The sequence below is a fragment of the Oxyura jamaicensis genome, chromosome 12, assembly GCF_011077185.1.
Source record: "Oxyura jamaicensis isolate SHBP4307 breed ruddy duck chromosome 12, BPBGC_Ojam_1.0, whole genome shotgun sequence".
Taxonomy (NCBI): Eukaryota; Metazoa; Chordata; class Aves; order Anseriformes; family Anatidae; genus Oxyura; species Oxyura jamaicensis.
The window spans coordinates 9,662,001-9,686,421 of NC_048904.1; the positions used below are offsets into that span (position 1 = coordinate 9,662,001).

Here is a 24,421-nt window from a genome sequence, read left to right on the forward strand (position 1 = left end):
AGCTCTGCAGTGCTGTGGGGAGCATCTCAGCTGGTAATGTTTCAACATTGGAGCAGTACAAGTCTCCTGGCTGCAGAGTGTGTGTATACATGGCTGTGTGCTGGAAACCTGCATCTGAGGGAGCACGTTGGGTCATGGAGAAGCTGTGGACTGACAGGAGATGCTAACAGGTAGCGGTGGTAGGAAAACAGTGGTTAGAAAGAGGTGAAATTAGACCGTACAGTAATTAGTAGCCTTGCTTTTCCTCCAGCCTGTGAGTGCATAGATCATTCTTGAACCTTGCCTTTTTAGAGCTCGCCAGCAGGAACTTACCTAAGAGCAGAGCGGTGACACTCTGTACTCTTAAAGAGCGGTGGGAGGACTGTCTAGGTAGTTAAATTCCTGAGGGACCACGTCAGCAGCAGAGGATCCTTGGTTTAATGCTGTTTACTCAGCCTTATCTCTCTCACTTGTGGTGTTGCTACAGCTACCCGTGTGTGTGTTTTCTAAAAACAACTAAGAATAATCATGGAAGCTATTCACTAGCTTGTGTGAAACATCCATGATTATTTCACTTGGGAGCTGAACCAGCCAAGAATGAAAAGTAAGCAAACAGTGAATATAGCTAAAATATGGACTGTGGTAGAAGAGAATAAAAGGAGCACACATCTTGGGCTGGAACTTGCCATGGCTGTGCGATATTTCAGCCAAAATACACAAGAGCATTAATCTTTCTGACTTGTACAGCTTAAAGTCCTGGTATTTGAAATGCTGTAATAATACAGCCTCTTTGCAGGCTGGGCTCTGGCCTGCCTTGGGGCGGCGGGGCAGGATACCTGGTCTGCAGGGCCAAGAGGGTGGGAGACAGCCTGTACCGCCTCCATGCCAGGAGAAAAAAAACAGATTAGGTGAAATGATTGCGTACTGCTTGAATATTAGTGATCTGTATGAAGTGAGGCGTTAATCTAACTCATAAATTCTCCAACTAGGGTCCAATGAAGGTCTTGGTAACTTACGGTGGTGATCCTATCCCTAAAAGCCCTTTCACTGTGGGAGTTGCTGCTCCGCTTGACCTAAGCAAAATTAAAGTCAATGGACTCGAAAACAGTAAGTACCTATGGGCTTAGAAGCTCCATAGCCTACCTCTGAAGTGCCTCCTAGGTCTGTGCAACAGCCAACACGTTCTGCTATAACATAAGTGGGCAAAACAAGCCTTTCTTTAACTTGCTGTAATTGAGGAATAAACCAGCTTCATGCGATTTCATAGCATTGCTACTCTGACATAGCTGGTCCTCTAGAAGACTGAATTTCAATTTTCCTCTTTTTTGTTTTGTTTTATTTGTTTTTGTTTTGGAAAAAAATATGTAGCAAAAAAAAATGTAGCAAGGTTTGTGTTGGGGTTTAGTCCCTTGTGGTGAACAGGACTGGATTTTTCACCAAACCAGGAACCTGCTGATGAAATTGGTTTTCCTGGGGCTAGATCATTGTTCAAATATATGTAACTGCTACAGTGTGGAGTTTCATTCATATGGTCTCATTTTCTGAAAGCAGAACAACTCAGGGCTGTGAAATGTGTTCCTGAAATGAGCCTCTATTACACTGTTAGGCCATGTCTTACCACCTTGTTTAGCACTGTAGCTTTGTAACTTCCAATTAGCCAGGGCACTTCGTTATTTTTTGTTTGATTTTTTTTGTTCTTTTTTTTTTTCATGTAGAAGGGCGTAGGCTGAGTAAGTCTCTGCCAGTGCTTGCTCCCTCAATGATATGTTCATTAGGGATTTCTTGGAGCATTGTCAAACATTAAGTACTCAGTGTAGTAATACGGATTTTGTCCTTTTTTAGGAGTGGAAGTAGGGAAGGATCAGGAATTTGTAATTGACACCAAAGGAGCTGGTGGTCAAGGTAAACTGGATGTTAATATTGCCAGTCCTTCAAGGAAAGCTGTGCCGTGTCTGGTGGAGCCAGTTCCGGGTAAGGAGTGCAGTACGGCGAAATACATCCCAAGAGAAGAAGGACTGTACATGGTTGATGTCAGTTATGATGGCAATCCAATTCCAGGGAGCCCCTATACTGTGGAGGCCACTCTACCTCCAGATCCCTCCAAGGTAAGGGAATGGTTAATGGCTGTAACAGCAGATAATAACTGAAAATTGGATTGTGTGCTATGGTACGAAACTTTTGGCTGAACTAGTCCCTGGAACATCCTTTCTCAGAGCGTTGAGTTGTTTCTTTTGCAGACTCTGTGACTCATGGAAGTCATCCTTAAAATGCTATTTGGAAACATTTTGAACTAATTAAGAATACCGCAGGCATTTTGCATAGTGTGGCACATGCAAGAATTGCTCCTAATTTAATAGAAGTTGGCTTCATGACTGTATCAAATGTATTAATTGAGATGTTTCTTTCTAAGGAAATAAATTTCAAGGAAAACTTGTCTACAACTATCCACTATTCAATATGTCTACCTCTTATATTTAGTAGCTGGATAAAAACAACCGTGCCAAGAGCATGGATATCCTTGTCTAGAAACTTGTTTGGAGTAATGAGACACCAACTGTACAGTAAAGCTGGGAGGAGTGACAGAGACTTTGCTTTCTGTCTATTTTTACGAGCTTGTTAGTCAAGTTTCACATATAAACAACTGTCTAGGTAGTCTGTGCTGGCAGTAGCATGAGAAGTTAAGCTCAACTGCATATTCTCTTCTAGGTAAAAGCTCATGGGCCAGGTCTTCGAGGAGGCCTTGTTGGAAAACCAGCCCAATTCACAATAGATACCAAAGGGGCAGGAACTGGCGGTTTGGGTTTGACGGTAGAAGGCCCATGTGAAGCTAAGATTGAATGCTCGGACAATGGTGATGGAACCTGCTCTGTCTCCTATCTGCCCACAAAGCCTGGAGAGTATTTTGTAAACATCCTCTTCGAAGAGGTCCACATTCCTGGTTCACCATTTAAAGCAGACATAGAAATGCCATTTGATGTCTCTAAAGTTGTTGCCACAGGCCCAGGTCTCGAACGTGGCAAAGTAGGTGAGGCAGGGCTGCTGAACGTCGACTGTACGGAAGCGGGTCCTGGTGACCTGCGAGTGGACATGGTGTCAGATACTGGTTCTAAAGCTGAAGTCCAGATCGACGACAACAAAGACGGGACCTACGCTGTGACATACGTGCCTCTCTCGGCTGGCATGTACACAATCAAGATGAAATATGGAGGAGAGCAAGTGCCTAAATTCCCTGCCCGGGTCAAAGTGGAGCCAGCAGTGGACACAAGCCGAGTTAAAGTGTTTGGACCAGGAGTGGAAGGGAAAGGTGAGAATAACCCAGCTCTTGTCAGAGTTCGTAGGACTGAAGGTCTTTTACCCTACACGGGCTATTCTAAGCAATTCAAGTTGTAACAGCTTTGTGTGTTTCCATGGTGACCTTCAAAGGGGTTGTTTTGTTATGTTCCCAAATGAGTTGTTTATCATGCTGGTTCATGAAATCTTTTGTCGTCTGAAATGCATGTGGTTCTTGAAGTGACTCTTCAAAATGTTGTTCTGCAGATGTATTCCGGGAAGCTACAACTGAGTTCACTGTGGATGCTCGACCTCTAACAAAAGCTGGTGGTGACCACATCAGGACACAGATCACAAGCCCATCTGGCTCCCCCGCAGACTGTCAGATCCAAGACAATGCTGATGGAACTTACGCAGTAGAGTACACGCCGTTTGAAAAGGGTAAACTCTGTTGTTTTGTTTTGTTGTTTTTTGTCTTTTTTTCCACTTGAGAGGGGAAAACCAACAGCAAACATCTCTTCTGACACTTTCATTTGGCAAACTGTTGAGGTCTGCCAGTAACTTTGCATTCTGGCAGTTTATTTTGCCAGTAAGGGAGCTAATTCTACAGGAAGTATCTATGTTAACTTGAAAAGTGACTTACAGTAACTTAGCTTCAGAAGAACAGTGCATAGATGGCATCTCAGTTACGAAACACTAGTGAAATTTTGTGGAATGCAGGAGGATGGTCTTATTCCTCTGCTGACATCTATGTTCATAGGATCTTGTAGAAGTGAGGTGATTAAAATATTTAGGGAATTTAGTGTGTGTTTTCCTTCTCTAACAGGTCCCCACACAGTCAGCGTAACATACGATGGTGTGCCTGTGCCAAACAGTCCCTTCAGAGTGAATGTGACAGAGGGCTGCCACCCGTCACGTGTAAAGGCACAAGGACCTGGACTCAAAGAAGCTTTCACAAATCAGCCAAACGCCTTTTCGGTTGTGACCAGGTACCTAGGCCTACTTGATCTTTCAAGAATATCTGAGGGAGAGAGGGAGGAGTGTAATGGGCTGTGCAATGCAAGATGCTAAATCCAGTACAAATATTTATAAAAGGGCCCAGCTATGTACTCCTGATTAATGTGTATGCTACCTCATAGGTTACTGAGCACTTTGCTCTGCAGAGATTACAAGCTGATAATGGTTGAGGATAACATTTTGCGAAAATGTGAGTGAGGTTACGGTGAACTGTGTTGCATTCTAGAGCACACTAAAGGCTGGACAACACAAGTCAGGTTGCTGCATTTTCAGTAAGGGTAAAAAGCTAGCACAAGTGTTCCTACAAATGGACAATTCTAACAATCTGTATTTCTCTTTTGCAGAGGGGCAGGAATTGGTGGCCTAGGAATAACTGTTGAGGGACCTTCAGAATCTAAAATTAGCTGTAAAGATAACAAGGACGGGAGCTGCAGTGCCGAGTATGTTCCTTATGTTCCAGGAGACTATGATGTCAACATCACATATGGGGGAGAGCATATTCCTGGTAAGAGCTCTTGCTCAGTGGCTTTCTGAGGAGAGAAGGTGTTGAGCTAAGGGCTTGATGCCTTTGCTGCATCTCACTCTTGCTGAGGATGTTGAGGTTTTAACATTCTGCTTTTCCTGGGAGTACGGGAAGAAACTTTAGTACCTGGCTGAGGGGAGCAAAAGAGCATGTCCAGATGGATGCGATAAGGACAAGGATGCTAACCTTGACAAACTGCACATACAGCCCATGCTGGTTCTGTTGTGTCAGGGAGGACATGATTTAAGTGCAGTGTAACTTGTTAGGAAAATAGCACTTTGATTTGTTGGATGCCTTCAAGACTGTTCTTCAGTAATATGGTCTAATGGGGTTATATGAAGCCTATATTGTCATGAGGATTCCCAGTGCAATAAGTGTATATTGTCATTGGGATTGTATTAAACGCTCTAAGTTTTGGTCACTGCAGGGAAGAGTAGTGACCAGTTCTGAAAGCAAGCGTTAATCTGTGTGTGTATTTGCACTGATATTAAAGTGAAGTGAAGTAGGTTTAAGCAATGTTCCAGATGCATCTGGAAGCCAGCAGTTTACAATTAAAAGAAGGATGTTTTGCTTGAAACCAGTGATTAATGCTCCTAAACATCAGGCACGTTTGGCTGCGTTGTGTGCTTATTGCTGTCATACAGCATATATCTAATATTCTTTCCCAGGCTTTCAGAGGGAGCTGTTTTTTTTTTCCTGTTGGCCCCATTTTGTTTATCAACATACTGAAACTTAAAAAATGAAAGAAACAAGTGCCCGTGTGAAGCTTTGTTTCTGCTTCTGGTTGGTTTCATGCGTTTTTTCTCAGGTGTTCAAAGCAGATAAATCACAACTGAATTGTTACTCTGTGGTCAGAGCAGAAGCAGATGGTCTGAGGACTAAAACTTGGGTTATAGCTGACAGTTTGGGTTCAGCAGTCTGCAGCACTCAGCCTGGCTACTTCCAGGTGCAGTCTGCCAACCCTTCATATATTCTCCTTTAGAAGTGTTATTTCTACATTTGAAGTTACGTACTGCAACCTGCCATTAGATCAGTTGCCTGTGCCTTGCAAGTTTTATTCTATGTTGATTTCGTGCATAGCATAGGTTGAGCTGGTGCTGTCTTTGATAGTAACTTGTCTTGTTTGAGTACCACAGAAGTGCCTGAGGTATTAAAATGGTTCAGTCCACAAAGCCAGAGCCAGCCACTTGCAGGTGTTTGGGGATTTCACTGTAACTGTTAAAGCTGTGTTGTTTTAACACTATCTGCCTTAACTTCCAGGCAGTCCTTTCAAGGTTCCTGTGAAGGATGTTGTGGATCCCAGCAAGGTGAAAATTGTAGGGCCAGGTCTGGGAACAGCTGTTCGAGCCAAAATCCCGCAGTCCTTTACTGTAGACACCAGCAAGGCAGGAGTAGCACCCCTGGAGGTGGTGGTGGCAGGACCCAGAGGTAAGAAGCAAAGAACTCAACCTGCCTGTGCCCATCTCTGCACCCGGGTGGTTGTCATGCTCCTGGCCCTGCATACAAGGGTGCTGACGCCCCTTGTAGGAATGTTTTGCTTGGTTCCCATTGCTCTGGTGCATGCATCCGGACAGCTGATCCACGTGTATTGCTTTAAGAGGAGGAGAGCTGCGTGCTGCACAGGCCTGCTTTGAGCAGTGTCTTTAAATCGCTTTATCCTAATCTTCAGAGGTTAGAGAAGTGAGATGAGTAAGCATCACCGGTGAACAAACATGGCTTAGGTTTAGGCATAAACAAGTAAATCCAACGTCTCACAGCAGTCTTCCATCTGAACCTGGGCTGGCTGGCATAGCACAGCATCTCACCTAGAGCAAGCAGCCCCTTGGTCAGGGCAGCCTCTGCTTCCTGGGCACAGAGCAGAGCTCGGTTAGTGAGGGTGCTGCTCACACCAGTGCAGGACTATTGCTACAGCCTTGCCCCTCTGTGGAGCAACGTCACCAAAAAGATCCCCAGAGCCCAGCAGTGAAATAACTGTCCTTCCACAAGGCACAGCTGAGGTACAACTTTAAGCCCTATTAGAATAGTAGCAAGGGGTAGTGTACAGGTTGCCCCTACCAAACTGTTCAGATGCCTCCAAGCTGTACCTTGCTAGGAGGTGAGACCCAGTTCACCGCTCGAGTATTGGGTCATCCTGGTGCAAGTGACTTTCAGGTAACGGTTCTTTAATTTTAGTGGATGAGACGGATTCCCAGGGATCGAGCTCTCCTTTGAAAACGATTTCGGATTTTAAAGGTGATCCAAAGGGTGACACTGCGACAGGTTTGAACTCTTACTAACTACTGGCAACTTTGGCTCTCAGAAATCCAACTGGCAACAGCTAGAATCATCTGGAGGAGGGAGTGGGAACAAACTGTGCTGTTCTTCAGGCTTTGCATGACAACTATACATTTCTTTTGCACTCACTATACTGCTAATCTTTCCTGTGTTTTCAAGCCAACTTGTAATTGTAGACTGCTTTGTATGTTGATCTGGCGTGATATGTCGTATAATCTGCTGTAGGTTTAGCTTAATGCAAATTGAAATAATTGATCCTGCTTTCTTAGGACTTTGGCAGCTTGCAGGGCTCTCCTGTCTAGGCAGTGAGCCTGCCTTTCCTAACACCTGATTGTGAAAGACTCAAATTGGTGAATGCTATGCACTAACAGGCTTTAGGGCTCAACTCTGTGCAGTGAATCCCAGTAGCAGTATGTAATCTTGTAAATGGCAGTTCAAGCAATTATAACCATTACTCATTTTTGTCGTGGGAAGATCTTCAGAGTATTTTGAGCAATTGCTCTTGACCAGGGCTGCACAAAAAGGCAGAATTTTTTTTTCTCCAGTATTTTCATGCTAGCTTTTTTTACAGTGAGAAGATGGGTGCCTAGAGAGCAGCTGATGGCAAATCTATCTTAAGTTAATGGCTCTTGAATGCAAAATAAGGGAAACTGATCACTGATCCTTGCCCACTACCTTCATTCAAAACAATAAATAAATAAATAAAAATTGAAATGTAGCTTGTTCCAAACTGAAAATCAGCAGAGCATCTTGGAACATCAAATGGCTGATGAGGAATTGAGTTTAAATATTGCAGCTGAGAATTGTCTGTTGCTTTTTTAGGAATTGTGGAGCCTGTTAATGTGGTAGACAATGGAGATGGCACCCACACAGTGGTGTACACCCCTACCCTGGAGGGACCGTACATGATCTCTGTCAAGTATGCTGATGAAGAGATTCCTCGCAGGTAAGGTGGTGAGGATAAGCTTAGATAACCTGAAGAGTTCGTGACCTGATTGTGCTCTCCCAGCACATGAGCACCATTTGACTAGCTGTGGTCCTTTCTACTAAACCAGTGAAGCTACATGCACGGCTTCTGGGTTTAGTGGTGGTTTGAGACTGCTGCACCTACAGCAGGGATGCCAGAGGGGAGGTGTATCTGCACCTCAGCACTGGCTCCATCTCAGCTTGTCTGCCCGTGGTCTTTCTGGGGATGTTCATCCCAGCAGCAAAGCTCTGCTTTAAGCTTTTCTTTCTAGTCCGGACAGTTACTGGGAGAGCCATACCTACTCCTCAGGGCAGTAATCAGAACAGCGTGCCTTGGGTTCAGGCACTGCAGAGACTGGGATGTGCATGTGCTGCCCCAGCAGCTGAAAGGCTCCACAGTGTGTCAGATCTCCTCTTGAGTTAGCAGTGTCCTGTATCAGCCTTTGAGGGGAGGGAAAACTGTCCCAGTGAACATCTGGGCATTGGCTAAAGGTTCAAATGAAGCTGGTAGTGTTGTCAAATGCCCCTTGTGTTGTCCACCTGTGTAGTGTGTTCTGCAACAATGATCAACCTTGACTTAGGAGGAGGGGGTGATAATGTGTTTTTTTTTTCTTAAAGTCCCTTCAAGGTGAAGGTGCTTCCTACATATGATGCCAGTAAAGTGACAGCAAGTGGACCAGGTCTCAGTTCCTATGGCATACCAGCCAGCCTGCCTGTGGAGTTTGCCGTGGATGCTAAAGATGCCGGTCAGGGACTTCTCGCTGTACAGATAACTGTGAGTAATTGCAAAACCATGCCGGGGTTGCAACAAATTATTTCTAGGTGGGATTGAGTGGCTCCTGTATGAAGTGTGCACAGCCATTGGTGTTCTGAAGACTGGACTGCTGGCTGGGCCTTAAGCTCTGTGTTTGTGAAGCTCTTGAAATTGCTTCTCTGAGACTTCTGTCTTAGTCATCACCCATACTATATTCAACTCATAATTAACCTTACACTCTGCAAATGCCTCAAAAGAGATAAATACAGGTTCTTTACAAGATTACAGAAATGCTGGAATTTGAAATGGAGACAGCCTTCTATCAGTGTAGTTCAGCAAGGCCACGATGTAACACCCACACTGAGCATTATGTGATGATAACGAGTTTCCCTCAAGGTTGCTCCAAGTCGTAAGCCATTTAAAGAGATACTACAGGAATGTTTTTGTTTGACTTGGTTATTGCTTTCCCTGAAGTTTCAAATGCTTGGACTCCATGGCCTCAGCAAAAATATCTCTGTTTAGTGGGCCATAAAGCACATTTCTCAGCCCTGGCATGCCTAGGTCATGGCATGGCCGGTTGTACTTGCCGTTCTGCATTCTTGCTCCTGTGCTGTCCAATCTGCTCAGGTGCTGCAAAACAATTGGCTTTATTCTGGAATGCAAGTGTGCCCTTAAAGGATCCGGGATATTTATCAGGGCTCCTAGCGTGGCTATGGCTTTGAAGATTAAGTTCCACAAGCCCTGCGTGGCGGTAATGTGTTTGCTACATCTTCTGGTTCTCAGCTCTTGAATGTCAAATGTTTCACAGGGCTCTCTGAAAGGAGCAAGCTCTTTTACACTGTACCTGAAATCTCAAGTCCGTTGCAGCCTATACTGTAGTCCAGGCAGCTTAAGCCATAAATTATAAATGGCATCAACATGTAGATTTGTGTGTGAGCAGGCCTGGAGGACTTTCTAAAGTGCTTCACGCTTTGCAGCTGTTGAGTTGCACTGAAAGCCAGGACTAGCTCTGTCCGAATCATTTTACACAGTGTGGATCTTGGTTTTAGATAAGGCGGCTTGATGCTGGAGCTCAGGTCTGTATTGTTTATGCAGCTTGTCAATTCTTCTATTCAGTATAGAAGTAGTGTTTGAAGGGACTGCACAGACCTGCTTTTAACTGTAGACCTTGCAGTATCTCAAGAGCTGGATGCCTCATACTGGAGTGTGTTGTCAGCCCTCCTCAGTACTGCCTGACCTCAAACCTTTCAGGGAGCAGCTGGGCAAAGCAACCTGGTGCTTTATCAAGATAGAGATGCCTGGTCTGATTCCTGATCTGTGCCTTGGGGACGTGGGAGGTGTTCTTAATTTCCAGCAGGTATAAGATAACAAAGCCTAAAACGTCTTACATTTAATGCAAAGTTAATTAAAATGGCTTGCTACATCTGTTAAGGGTTTAGGTATCAAGCAAAGCCCAGCTGCTGATAGCACTGATTGTTTTACAGTGCTTATAATAGTCTATTCCTAGTACTTTGATTCTGAGCTTCAGTTCTGACCCTCTTTGATACCATCTAAATGTGGTTGCGAAAGGTTTGCTATCCTGCTGAAGGAAATCGTAACTAACTTCATGGTGCCTAAATCTTCTGCTTTGCTTTCCTCAGGACCAAGAGGGCAAGCCCAAGAGAGTGGACATTCATGACAACAAGGATGGCACTTACACCGTGACCTACGTCCCCGACAAAACGGGCCGCTATACAATCGGCGTGAAGTACGGTGGCGATGACATCCCGTCCTCTCCCTACCGCATCCGGGCGTCTCCAGCAGGGGATGCCAGCAAGTGTTTGGCCACAGGTGTGTGCCGGGTCCTGTCTATTGCTGTTGTTTGTACTTGGTGTAAAGCTGCCTTCAGAGGGTGTGGTACGGTTGATGCAACAGGCTGCATGTGCTCTCTGTGCACTGTCTAATGAGTGTTAATTCTGAAAAAGTGCTAATTTGGGGGGGAAGAGCACGAGGGATCTGACTTTGTAGAAGACACTGGTGATCTGTATAATCTGGCTGCTCTTACAAAAGGGGTTTTCATAAAGGTAGAGAACCGTCTACCCCATGGAGTGAACAAGAATCTCTTGCAGTCCCTAGCAAAATCTTTTAGGGTGTTGTTATAAACAGCTAGATGCAACTGAAGTTTGATGCTTTTTTTGGCCTAGGTAAACCGTGCTGCGAATTGCAGTGAGGTTGATTTAAGAATAACACATCTGCACATGTTCACTGCATTCATGCTCTTTACACTGCCAGAACTGCAAGAGGCTTTTCATTCTGAGCAAGGGCAGAATTCGTGCTGTGGGTGAAAGTAGCTGGCTGTGTACTTTAAGGTTAGCAAATCCTGCTCAGGCTGGGTATTAGTAGCGTTTTCTGCTGCTTTTCTGTCTGGTTGAAGTTGGCCAAAGTATGGACAGACTTTTGGAAGAGGGAGTGGAAGGAGAGATCTTCAAGACAAAAAGTTACTACAACTCAAAAATCAGTACCTTGGTAGAGGGGAGGAATTCCAAATTTGTTGCCGGTGGAGCACATTTATAGCTTCAGCCCTTGCCCATTCTCGTACCGAGTGGTCATCATTCAGCCTTGGGCTGGCCACTGTGGCAAGCTGCCACCTCCCAGCCAGCAAGAGGCTGTGGGAAGGAGCAGAAGGGGTAGGAACTAGTTACAGCAACATCACTGAACGTTAAGTCCTGTGATTTATAAATAAATACATTGGGCAAGACCAAACTGAACAGGGAAACTTAATCTCTGGTTGTAGACCCGTGAGAGTTGTCTGGGCATTGTACCAACCTGAATTGTGCAGTGAGAGTGTACCCAGTGCCAGACCAGCAGCTGGCTGCTTTCAGGTCTGTTTAAACCAGAAATATGTTGCTGGCACAATGGAAAAAACAGAACAGCAGGTATCCCCTTTGCTACAAAAATTGTTTAAAAGAGGCCCTAATGGTTGCTGAATCTGATACTGTTCCAAGTAACTCAAGTCGCTAACTACTCAAAATAACAGTAATGGCAGTTCCTCGCAGATGCCAGGTTAAATTTCCCATTTCCAAGAAGTGGCTTTGATTCGCAGCTGCCAAGCTGAAATGCAGTCGCTGTAGGAGTAGCTGCTGGAATACTGTTCAGGTACTAAAATGGCAGGTTTGTTGCCATTTGAAAACGAGCCATTTACCCAGTAACAAGCAGTGGTCAAAAAAGTAGGGATATCAAATACACATTGCAAACAAGAATTAATAGTTTTCATTTAAACACAGAACTCTTTAGGCTGGATCTGCTTGATTTGGGCATTGTTTCATGATTTTTTTGGACGCGTGGCAAAGCAGTGGAAAATTATTTGCCGTAAATGTAAGAGGAAGCATGGCCATGACTGCTACTGTGCCATTTTACAGGCTGTGGTGGTGCAGATGCTTGCACAGGGAGTTTGGGGTTAAAGCAGTGATAGCTAAAGCTAAGCCACTGGCCAGGACAGTAAAAGATAATGCCTGTGGCTCTGCATAAAGGAGTATGGCGATAAGGGCATGCGTAAGGCGCTGCTTCCTTCAAACTTCACTTTTCTTTGTTCTCATCCGGTCTCCGTGACTGCTGAGGAGGAGGAAGGTGGGTGGTCAGCTCTTGCACGCCTCCAGCCTTGCCTGTGCTAGCCAGCGCCGTGAGCATCCCTTGCCATATGTCTGCTCCCCCAGCAACTTGTGTGGGGCTCTGGTGCCAGGCTGCCTGCCTGGGAAAGCTGCCCTCTGAATGGTTTCTGTAACAAAACTTGCCTTGTAGGTCCTGGGATTGCACCCACTGTGAAGACTGGTGAGGAGGTTGGCTTTGTGGTCGATGCCAAATCAGCAGGGAAGGGAAAAGTGACATGCACCGTCCTGACGCCAGATGGGACAGAAGCTGAGGCAGATGTTGTTGAAAATGAGGACGGGACTTACGATATCTTCTACACTGCTGCCAAACCAGGAACCTACGTGATTTATGTCCGCTTTGGTGGGGTGGACATTCCCAACAGTCCTTTCACTGTTATGGTAAGCCAGCTCTGCTCCACAAATACCTCCCGCTCAGATTCCTGCTTCCATGTTTTATTTAGTGATAGGTTAACTGTGTGTGTAATATTTTAGGTATTTATTAGCCTAGCTAATGAGTCCTTGTTACTCGCAGAGCTTATTTTGAGTAGGCAATGTGGTTAGGTGAAAAGGGATAGAAACTATCAGAGGCTGAAGGCTTGGCTGCTCTGAACAAAATATTTCATTTCCTGACCATGTAGTTCTCTTTCTAAATGATGTAAGGGTGGTTGTAATCAGCTTCTAAAACCAATTATTTCAGCTGTCGTCAGATACAGGGCTCTGACTTGTCCGTTTTTCACTCTGTAATGTTGACCCCAAACTAAGAAATGGTGTGCAACTCAGATTGACCCATGTTTAGGCACTGCTTTCCAGCTCCCCTCCCAAACTCCCCCAAGCTGTGTTGTCCCTTTGCTGTGCCACTGGTGACGTTCCCCCGTGCCTCTCCCCCGTGGGTACGGGTGGTTAAGCAGCCCCCCCGGCTGGAGGTGGCCATGGTTGTGGGACCGCTGGGAGGGGCGGTGGGGGGAGGAAGGTGTTCAGAAGCTGGCAGGTGCCGTGCCTTCTGTCATGAAATGTGGGAATAATGGCACTGGAATAACGCCTAACCTGCCTTTACCACCAACCAGGCTGTAGATGCAGATGCTGCTGCCGTGCGGTCGCAGGAGACAGTGGGTGCGCCCCCCGCTGGATTCCGCCCTTGGGTACACAATTTTTACATTTTTTGGTTGGTTTCCCCCATCTGTGTTCCATTTCAGATGACGGCCTGCTTCTTGGGACTGCTTGATTCTGTCTGGTCATTGTATTCATTCTTTCTGTTTGATCAATTGTTCTTGGGATCCAGACCTGCTTGTTCCATGTTGCTTGAAGGGAATCTCCAAGTAAACTCCCAATAACCTTAAACACGAAGAGGATCATTACGCCCACAGCTTCTACTTCTGCAATGTCTCCTGTTAGCAAAAGCAACCTGACTGCATTGCTCTGTTTTCCCAGTAAAATAGCACCGTGTCTTGAGTCCAGAGTCGCATTGTGAAACTCGTTTCTTTTGTCAGTTTTGTGTTGCAATCACCCTGCCACATTCAAATCACTTTCTCTTCCAGGCCTTAGCAACTAAATCCTTTCAGATGGAGCCACTCTGGGTCTTGTGTGCACTACGTTGTCTCCCATGCTCTCGTGTTCCATTTTGACCTCACTTTTTTCCAGCATGCCTCCCATCCACCCGCACCGTGTTTGATTTGCTCTGCTCTGCCATGTGGTGGTGTTGTGGAGGAAAGCTTGACTGGCCGCTGCTCTAGCTGGGCCCAGTCCAGGGGCTGCCTGACCACCATAATCACTGCGCCCTGTCCTGCTTCTGCTCGCGGTGGAGCTGCTCAGAGCTCAGCTAGCTCGTGCCTACCTTCATCCGCGATGTGACCGACCCTTTTGCTTCCTGCAGGTGACGGAAGAAGCTTACGTACCAGTTGGAGACATGAACGGCATGGGATTCAGGCCCTTTGATATGGTTATCCCCTTTGCTGTGAGGAAAGGAGAAATAACAGGTACCCAAAGGACTCAGAGTCTCCGGGGAGGTTTTGCTCTTTGCTAGAGTGTTTAGCCATTTGCAGCTAACAGTCTGTGTGGTCTAGGCCATAGCATGTGGAGGAGAATTGTGTTGTGCCAGTAACTTAGTTGCTTAATTTTACATCAAGTGGCACCCGCTGAGGGTTAAGTGGGATACACCGCTGTGATGGTTTTAGTTAAACGAGGGAATTCTTGGTGCTGCCATGGCCCTTGGTGCTAGGCTGTGAATTTCCATGCTGCAGGACCTGCTGCTGCTTTTTACCCTCTGGAGTAGCTATATATGTCCTTGATTATCTTTGAATATATTTTGTGCAGATGCTGAAAAAAAATAATCTAATCTTGCATCCCTGTCACTTCCCTTCTCCAAAGCAATTCCCTTCTGCATGAAGCATCACCCGGCAGCACCCCAGTCACACAAAGCCCCTGTGCATGTAGGCTGGGGCCCCCTTGCTCTCTAGCTCAGCAGTCCCACCCCGAGCCCTGGTCTGTCCCTGCTGAAGGGATTCTTGATCTTAGAGAGGGCGTGCCTTGTGATGAAGTACATCAGTGCCTTTCTTGGGGCTTGCCATGGAAATTCCAGTGGCTGAAGCAAACAGCTCTGCCTGTGGAGTTTGTAAGGTCACAGGACTGTTTGCCAGATGTCTGCCACAGTGTTGTATTCATGTAGCTTAAGTAGAAAACATGTCTGTTTAGTGTTCCCATTAGTCTCCTATTTGTGCCTGTGGGTAAGAAGTTTAACAATTTAAAATGCTTGTTTAAAAAGGCTAGACCATTCTGTGTGGGTGGGAGAGAGGAAGCAGGCAGCTTCTCCTTTTGTAACTCGCATGGTGGCTTTTTGTAGGTGAAGTACACATGCCCTCTGGAAAGACTGATACACCAGATATTGTGGATAACAAGGACGGCACGGTAACAGTGAGATACGCTCCTACTGAAGTTGGACTGCATGAAATGCACATTAAATATATGGGAAAGCACATCCCAGGTAAGTCTGATAACAGGCACACAGATCTCAGTCAAGTGTCCTGATGCATCTTTTCCCTGTTAAGGTTTCTGTAGCTTAGTCGTATGCACTGCAGTACAAGCTGCCATCTTACTGTTCAGCAGCAGTTCATCTGCAGGCAGTCCAAAGAGAATTGAAAGCAAAGGAGTAAGTGCAGGCACATGTGAGCTTCCATTGTGGTTTAATAGTACCAGCCAGGCTTAAAATGGATTTTGGTTTTGGAAGCTAGCTTTTGTGGCATTTTATTATGAAGAAGAAACATACAATTTTCTAACTACCATTTTTTTCAGGTTGAAATTTACTGCCTTGGTGCTCAACAAAACTAATAGTTATAGTACATGTTTATCCTTAAAACTGCATTGGCATAAAAGCTATCATCTGTGGGGAAGACTAAGTGGTTAAAACACTATAGTTACTCTTTCCATCTCATTGCAATAAGATAAAACACTCATGCATGCTGTGCTGTAATCTTTCTTTCTGGCTGCTTCTTAACAAAGAGAAACCACTGCCTTTCATTCCCTTTCTCTTCTCTTCTTTTGTCCTTAATTCACCAGCTCCACAACCAGCGCTCTGCCTCGCCTGGCAGCTCGCGCTGCCCTGCAACCACAGGCATGTCAGCTGCGTGGGGGAGAAGGGGTGGCCCCATGGCAGTTTGTGCAGACATGGGACAAAATACCATCAGCACTGCTGGTTCTGCTGGTACATGGAAACACAGGATAACCTTGGCTGAAACAGGGAGCTCAGATAATGCGACGCACAGTGCTACTTCAGTATCTGCAGTAGTGCATGTGGATGTAGCACCTCAATAAGTGACAAACTGTCTGACGTATCGGCTCAGTGAGAGCACTGGCCTGTGCCTGGCCAGAAGGATGATGTGCTGCAATGCTTCCTTCTTGATGGCTATCATGAATTAAACTTGCTTCTGCCTCAGCTGCAAAATTCAGTTTTGGACTTGAGAGCTATCTGTGCCTTTTTTTTAAAAAACTATTATTGGCTGTTGGTGACTGTACTTTTTGTTCTTGTGCACCAGCTTTACTAATCTGAGGCTGGCAAATGTGTTTCTGGATACCCTTCAAATTCCCTAGTTCAGGTTCATTGAGTCAGGCAATGTGCTGTGCTCATTCCTAATTCTGAAACAGCAAAATTCAGGATTTGCATCTGAACTGAAAGAGCGCTTCTCTGAGTCATGTTCTGATGTCATGTGCTAAATATAAACTTGTGATGAGCAAGACCCTTTTACAACATCATTTAAGCTTATCTGTGGTGATTAGAGTAGCACTTTGTCATGACTAAATGTGGAACAAATTGTGGAGAGGTATCTTTTGAAGATGAAAGGGAAGGATTATTCATTTTAAAGTGCCCTAGAGTCATGCAAAGGTTCTTCAAATACCAAATGGTGAGAATGGCATTGAAAAATGTGGATGTATTCATAGCCTAAGATTCCATTGGGTCAGAGCAGCTGGATGCCTGTTTCAAACTTGTAGTCCAGTCCACTCATCCTTAAAAGTGCTTCTTGCTTTTTTTTCTTTAGAGAGCCCTCTGCAATTCTATGTGAATTACCCAAACAGTGGCAGTGTGTCTGCTTATGGGCCTGGCCTCATTTATGGGGTTGCCAATAAGCCAGCGACCTTTACCATTGTCACAGAAGATGCAGGAGAAGGTAAGTCTGTTCTTTAAACCCATCTTAATCTAAACTAGAAAATTCTACGAAGTGTAATGTGTGTCAGCCTTAATTTGTAGCATAATTTACATTCATTTGTCTAAATAAGAACCCCTGGTATAATACAAACAATGGCTTGTGCAAATATAATGTAAAATGGTTTTCATTAAGCTGCATCTTCTGTGCAGTAAAAACTGAACTGTTTTATTACGTCTTTCTGAGAGCAGTAGACTCGGATATGGTGCAGGGTACAAATAGTTCACTTGATTAAAATTAAGCTGAAGGCAGCCTAGATGTGGTGGATTATGAGTAGTGGATGTAGAATCACTATTAAGTAAATCTAATGGTTTTGTGGCCTTGATGGATTGGCCTGAGCTCTTTTTGCTGCTATCATTGGAAAAGGTAAATCTGAGCTGCATTTCCAGTACCAAGTGCTGGATCTTCCTCTTTAAAAGTCATTGATCTTGGTGTGCATGAAGATTTGCAGCTGTTTTCCTTATTTCCTAGGTGGACTGGACTTGGCTATTGAAGGACCTTCAAAAGCAGAAATCAGCTGCATTGATAACAAAGACGGGACGTGCACAGTCACATACCTACCTACTCTACCTGGGAACTACAGCATACTGGTCAAGTACAATGACAAGCACATCCCGGGCAGCCCGTTCACAGCCAAGATTACAGGTATAAAGCTTCGACTTCTAGAAGCACTTAAGAGTGAAAGTTAACCTCTGATAGCATGGGGGGGCTGGTTTGCAGCAGGAGCATGAAGTCCTCCAACTTGTTCTGCATTTAACCACCTGATATTTTGGACTCATTTCTCTTTATTTCCACAGATGATAACAGAAGACGGTCCCAGGTTAAGCTTGGTTCTGCTGCTGACTTTTTATTGGACATCACTGAGACTGATCTCAGTCTCCTAACAGCCAGCATTAAAGCCCCATCAGGTCGTGATGAGCCTTGTCTTCTGAAGAGGCTGCCCAATAACCACATTGGTAAGTTCTGGTAGTCTTCATCTGAGAGCAGTGTAGCAGCCTCTACTCCGGTTTTCTTTGCTGTGTAAAATGACTTAATTCTTCTCTGCACCTTCCCGAAGGTATGTTGTCAATCCAAATGGTTGTTGTCGTTTGGTATGGTTGGTGAAACACAGAAGGCTCTGAATACTGACCTTTTCTGTTAGCATTCCAGGCTGTGCCTGAACTGCTGCTCTTTGTCAGCATATGTGAATGGTTTTGTGGCCCATTTGAGAATAACACTTCAACATGTGTAGAGTGTTCTTTCAGTATTTCATTGCTTGGTATGCTTAAGGCTTTTTAATCAAGTAAAACATGCATAAAAAGTGAGTAAGTTTGTCACATTTCTCTGCTTTGTAGGTATCTCATTCATTCCACGGGAAGTAGGAGAACATCTGGTTAGCATCAAGAAAAACGGGAGCCATGTACCAAACAGCCCTGTAACAATCATGGTGGTCCAGTCCGAGATAGGAGATGCCAGACGAGCGAGAGTTTTTGGACGTGGTTTGGTAGAAGGACGAACCTTTGAAATGTGTGACTTCATTGTAGACACAAGAGATGCGGGTTAGTTCCATTGCAAAGGACTGTGAGTTGCTGTGAGACATGCTCTCTGAAGGACAGCATTGTCGTCCTCAGCAGGGAATCACCAGGTCACAAGCTGCAAAGCAGCAGATCTGTTTGTAATGCAAAGAGCACATTAAGCATGCACTGTTGTTCTCAGTTATTGACTTCAGGCAATGCTATGAACTTCTAAAATGCTTTGTATTTTGGCCAATGTCTTTCTTTACAGCCAACAGGGACTGTCACTGAGGCACTGGCAAAGCTTTTCTTCCATTTGATGGTGCTGATTCTAGAATCGTAGTGTACCACAAGAAGGAAATGAGGAAGATATTTTCCTGTTGGTTTGACGTGGAGCCTTGACTGCAGTCTTTGAAGCTAACATTTCAATGTTAATGAAATAAAAGGGATATGGTCAGAGCGTTTTAGGAGCTGAATGCACTTTGTGCATTCATGAAATATGATCTGACCTATGAGGACTATCAAAGTACTATTAAGACATTATACAGCTCCTGCATACCCATTCTGAAACAAGCTGGCTAATGACTAGCAACTGCTTTGGTTTTAGACTATATTATGTCAAATTTATGATACAACTGTGGAAATGTGATGTTAACTCAACTGTCTTGTAGGTTATGGTGGGATCTCACTGGCAGTTGAAGGACCCAGCAAGGTAGATATCCAAACCGAAGACCTAGAAGATGGAACTTGCAAAGTGTCCTATTTTCCAACTGTACCTGGCGTGTACATTGTGTCTACTAAATTTGCAGATGAACATATTCCAGGTAAGCAGGAGTGTTTGGCACCTTTGTTTAGAGCAGCAAAGGTCTTACCTAGCTGGCCAGCACGCTGGAATTGTGGCTGGGCTGTGTGATCGGGACCCTGAAGGTTTGAGGAGGTCTTACCAGTACCCTTCAAGCAGGCATCCAAAACTGTTCTAGTTACGTGGCTGTATTTCACTTGGACTTGACTCTAAACTGGCTGTAAAACTTCTACTGTGATACAGTGCAAGTTAGAGGAAGCTTTCACTCCTTCCCTTGACGCAGTGTGTAGTGAGTAAAAGGAATGACTTGCTGTGGTACTTGCAGGCAGCCCATTTACTGTGAAGATAAGTGGTGAGGGAAGAGTTAAGGAGAGCATCACACGAACAAGACGGGCTCCCTCTGTTGCAACAGTTGGAAGCATATGTGATCTAAACCTAAAAATTCCAGGTAAGCAACATTCTTTCCCCGTAACCATAAATTGCACTTGTATGGTGTTGGTGTACCTGAAGCAATGCACATAGGAACTTCAGTGTTAAGTCATCCTCGTGTTAAGGCAGTGTAGGGAAGAAATACTGGTAGTGTGGTCTCTATGAACTGTTAAAATATGCATAACCATGATCAGCAAATGGAGAAATAAATACCAGGGAGACCTTAATCTGTTCTGTGTAAAGCAAACTGGAGAATGGGCTGTACAGCTCAGCCTGTCTCCAGGGTTTTAAGATAATCTGTTAAGTGTTTGTACTGCTGCTTGGCAAATGTGAATCATAGACCAGTATAAGCTGGCTGTGCTTATCCAGCGTTTTCATCTGCTTTCGTAGCACCTGGTGAGCTGCAACTGGTCAGGCTTGCTGCTGAGCAGCATGCATCTAGCTGAGAGTACAACCTAGCACCTATGTACCTGTTCTGTCATCAGTGCTGTCATCATTATCACCTGAACTCAGTTTCTGCTTCAAAAAACAAAGTACCCAGCCCCTTTGTCACTCTCTTGTGCATTTTGTATTCTATTCTTGTCAGAAATTGACTGTGCGGACATGACAGCCCAGGTAACTAGTCCCTCTGGAAGAAACTTCGATGCAGAAATAGCAGAAGTTGACAAAAACACCTATTGCGTCCGCTTTGTACCACAAGAAATGGGAGTTCACACTGTGGATGTCAAATACAGAGGGCAGCCTGTGCCGGGCAGCCCCTTCCAGTTCACTGTGGGGCCGCTTGGCGAGGGAGGAGCCCATAAAGTGAGAGCTGGAGGCCCGGGGCTGGAGCGTGGAGAGACAGGCATCCCAGGTGAGTCCTCTGCTCTTGGGCTCCAGTGCCTGGGTCTGCAGTGCAGTGCTTTGGTTTCTGTTGGCCCTTGTGGAAGTCCTGCTTCTGAGAGCCTGAGCAGAGCTCAGTGTAACACCGCAGGCTCGCCCCACGCCTGGGGGTGGTCAGTGGACCACACGTGCAAAGAAGTAATATTGCTGCATGGTGTGGATGGAGAAGCCCACAGTATGGAAACCCATTATAGGAAACTGCTCTCTGAACGAACCTGAAGTTGTTAGTGTACTAACACAAAGCTAATAGGCTAATTCAAGGCTCTTGGAATAGCTGCCAGGTGTTACTACCCAGGATCATGGCACAACGTATCATTTCTCATACGTATAATTTTGGGATGCTGCACGGTCTGTTAGAAAGAAGATGAAACCCAGCTGCAGAGAACTTACACTTGTGTATGCTCTTGTGTGCTTCAACAGCTGAGTTCAGCATATGGACACGGGAAGCTGGAGCTGGAGGACTGTCTATTGCTGTAGAAGGCCCAAGTAAAGCAGAAATTGCCTTTGAAGACCATAAAGATGGATCTTGCGGTGTGTCATACATAGTTCAAGAGCCAGGTACGCAGTAAGACCAAAATGTACTGAAATAAAACTGAGTGCTATTTCCAAAGAAACTAAGGAAACTCACTGCATCTTTTCTCCCCCCAGGCAACTATGAGGTGTCCATAAAGTTCAATGACGAGCACATTCCGGAAAGCCCCTACCTGGTTCCCGTCATCGCCCCATCTGATGATGCTCGCAGGCTCACTGTCACTAGCCTTCAGGTGAGACATAAGGAAACATCTCCACAACTTGCCACAGAGACTGATTTCGTCCTTGTTCTCTGAGAACCAAAGTGGTTGTCCTTTCTTCTTAGGGATAACCTTGCCTTGGTTGGTGCTTGTTTTCAAGTTCAGCTTGCAGATAGAGGTTTTTTACAGCTAGCCTCTTGGTAACTTGGGCCACTAGAGTTGGCCTGGCTCTAGCTAACTAGGATTTGAAGGCAGAATGTTAAAGTAAGTCTGTTACAGGTGGTAACATTAAAGAATTAAAAATAAAATGATCTATGAACAGCACTGGTAGAGCTAAAACTTGCTTTTCCCCCACAGTTAGCTAGGGGAGGCCCAGTGAGAACTGGAGCACAAAAGTGAACAAGCAGTGATCGTGCTGATTAATTAAGTTGCTGTGTCAGCACGTGGGCTGAAAAGCTGCATTTCTGCAGGTGAGACAGTGTAGGCCTGCTTGGTGAGGACATTACTGCAGCGCTGTCTGAGCACTGTGCATCTTCACAGGCAGATGGATGAGGCCCCACGGTGAAGTCAGAGCACGAATTCGCTCTGGCTGACGTCACGAAACCACAGTCATAGCTCAGATAATTCATGAATGGCAGCAGATCTGTAGGAGAGAATCCCAGCTTTGTAGTTGGTCTGGGTTCATCTGGTAACCTTACCATTATTTTTGTGTGTGTGGTTACTTGCATTAAAGTACTAGTAACATTAAAGCTGTGACTTAAACCTCCAAAGCCAGAAACTTGGAAAGGAGACTGAGAGTGTTTGTCTAAATATACTGTACCTCAGTTCTCATTGAGTGGTGATGAGCAATTAGTACTTCAGCTGAGGTTTTTTTGATGTGCCTGTACTGGACTTTGCCTGGGCTTCTCCACCTTCTCTGTGTAAACGAATGGTGACAGCCTGTTCCTGTAGCGTCTCTTCTGCCAAGGAGTTACAAGGGCGTTAATTAGTCACTGTGGTACTGATGTTTCTCTTGTGTTTCATTTAAAGACTCTTTGACAGGAATACTCACTTCAATTAAGTCCTGGAGAGGCAGATAAAGCTGAGTATTCTGTAAAGGAGCTCCTTGTGCAGCATCACTCTGCTAAACCTGCATCAGGGATTTGCTTTGTGTATTGTACCTCAGTTCTACTCAGTTGCATTTATTTACCTCTCCAGGATTTAGTTGAAAACGAAATCAGGTAACGTATGTTTGGCATCAAATGCTACTTCTAATAGCTGCAAGAGCTTTGCTCTAGCTGTGACGAGCAGTGCAGCATGGGTGCTGAGCTGAGTCGCCTGCCAGCAAGCAATGCTGCGCAGCGCCGATGGTCTGACTGCATAGCAACATCTGGTTTCGTGCTTTAAATTACTTTCTCATTTTAAGACATCTTGTGGTGGCGTTCTAAATGTAGCCTCTTGTGGCAAATATAAACATGCCTATTACTCTTTCAGACAACTGGATTATCAGAGGCTTTTCCCCTGAATGAATCTGGAATGAATGAACGGGCTGAAAATGAAGCTATCACTTAAACATCCTTTAAATCAAGTGCCTGCATACAGGGGTCTGACCTCAGTGATAATGGGTGACTAGTCTTGTAAACCTGCCTTTGCCTGATTTGGCAGAGTGTCATCTGGCTTCCAAAAATGGTCTTTTACTATCAAAAAAATAAACTGAGCGGATGTAGGTGACTTAAATCAGTCACGCCATAAGAGTTTAAAAAAAAGAAAACAAAAAAAAACCTTCTGATTTGAGAATTAATGCAAGTCCTAGCACTGTCTTCTCTGTCTTTTTGTTGAAAACTAAGAAAATATGTTGAAATGGTTATTTCCCTGCCACTAATCTGAAACAAAATTTTAAATTTGGTAATCTGACTGTTGCATTCTCAGGAGTCTGGATTAAAAGTTAATCAGCCAGCATCCTTTGCTATAAGGCTGAATGGGGCAAAGGGCAAGATTGATGCTAAAGTCCACAGCCCCTCCGGAGCTGTAGAAGAGTGCCATGTGTCTGAGCTGGAGCCAGGTGAGAACAGCTTTACGTTTATCAAAACACACGGGGTGACTTGCAAAAACGCTCTCCCAGCCTCACAGTGTCTGGATTTAATCCCTTGGCTTACAAATAGTGTACCCAAGGAGTGAGCAGCTTGCCTGGGGAACGACTTCTCGTTGTCAGCAATTTCATTCAGAGCTGTTCAATCAAGTTTATATTTATGCTCTTCCTAGGTAACTAATGAAATGACCGAGTCCTAACTTGTGTAAGATGCTAATATTTAAGGGCAAACTCTAAAGAGTTTTTACATGAAGTCTTCGCTTGCCAGTGAAGGCAAAGCGTTACTATTTGTAAAGGAAGGGGGTGAAATATGATGTGGTTGTTGAATTTAGCCAGTGAAGAAGTTTATTTTTCAAAGCTGTGCTTCCATCTTTGACAAATAGTTTATTTTTAACTTGCACTCACTCCTTCATATGAAACATTAAGGAAGCGGAATATAAGCAAATGCTACAGAAAGCTCAACACCTGTTTCAGCAATGAGGTTTTCTTTTTTAATTGATGTTTGAATGAATTATGGTCTGTACTGTGCCAGTCTAGCTGTGGTCCAGCTGGGGAAGGTCAGTCACTCCTCTGGGTTAATCAAAAACATGAAATATCATGTTTTTTTTTTCAGCAAATTGCTGAATAACTCTTAAAGGTGCCATGTCTGTGGTGTCAGAGCAGCATGCTCAGCCTGCTGGTACAACTTGACTTGCTTTTTACCAGCTGCTTTTCGTAAGGAAGCCCAGTGAGCTGCTCTGTCTGCCACTGACAGGTTGGGCTGTGATTCAGCTGTCACCTCTGGCTTCGCGGGTGAGGCGCGTAACCCTGAGACTCACGCTGCTGGCTGGATGACAGCTGAGATCAGTTCCTTGTAGACAAGGTGAAAATGCAATCCGTGACACCTCCTGTGATAAATACATCATTTTTCTACTTA

At 44.9% G+C, this 24,421-nt stretch overlaps 1 protein-coding gene across 5 annotated transcripts in view; it reads left to right on the top strand.

Moving 5' to 3' along the window:
- Positions 1-24,421, top strand: part of FLNB (filamin B) — an 87,513-nt gene that overhangs the window by 56,320 nt on the left and 6,772 nt on the right. For 2 of the 5 annotated variants that reach the window (XM_035337313.1, XM_035337314.1), the window contains 25 exons: positions 969-1,086; positions 1,822-2,084; positions 2,686-3,283; positions 3,517-3,690; positions 4,076-4,238; positions 4,611-4,771; positions 6,050-6,217; positions 6,962-7,048; positions 7,886-8,009; positions 8,648-8,804; positions 10,424-10,613; positions 12,561-12,808; positions 13,474-13,548; positions 14,280-14,382; positions 15,246-15,386; positions 16,936-17,064; positions 17,572-17,745; positions 17,898-18,056; positions 18,435-18,638; positions 19,265-19,417; positions 19,721-19,843; positions 20,411-20,677; positions 21,127-21,264; positions 21,355-21,470; positions 23,346-23,478. In XM_035337313.1, the coding sequence (XP_035193204.1) occupies positions 969-1,086; positions 1,822-2,084; positions 2,686-3,283; positions 3,517-3,690; positions 4,076-4,238; positions 4,611-4,771; positions 6,050-6,217; positions 6,962-7,048; positions 7,886-8,009; positions 8,648-8,804; positions 10,424-10,613; positions 12,561-12,808; positions 13,474-13,548; positions 14,280-14,382; positions 15,246-15,386; positions 16,936-17,064; positions 17,572-17,745; positions 17,898-18,056; positions 18,435-18,638; positions 19,265-19,417; positions 19,721-19,843; positions 20,411-20,677; positions 21,127-21,264; positions 21,355-21,470; positions 23,346-23,478 (4,366 nt within the window). The remainder of the gene's footprint in view (positions 1-968; positions 1,087-1,821; positions 2,085-2,685; positions 3,284-3,516; positions 3,691-4,075; positions 4,239-4,610; positions 4,772-6,049; positions 6,218-6,961; positions 7,049-7,885; positions 8,010-8,647; positions 8,805-10,423; positions 10,614-12,560; positions 12,809-13,473; positions 13,549-14,279; positions 14,383-15,245; positions 15,387-16,935; positions 17,065-17,571; positions 17,746-17,897; positions 18,057-18,434; positions 18,639-19,264; positions 19,418-19,720; positions 19,844-20,410; positions 20,678-21,126; positions 21,265-21,354; positions 21,471-23,345; positions 23,479-24,421) is intronic. The other 3 variants (XM_035337310.1, XM_035337311.1, XM_035337312.1) reach the window with 3 other exon arrangements.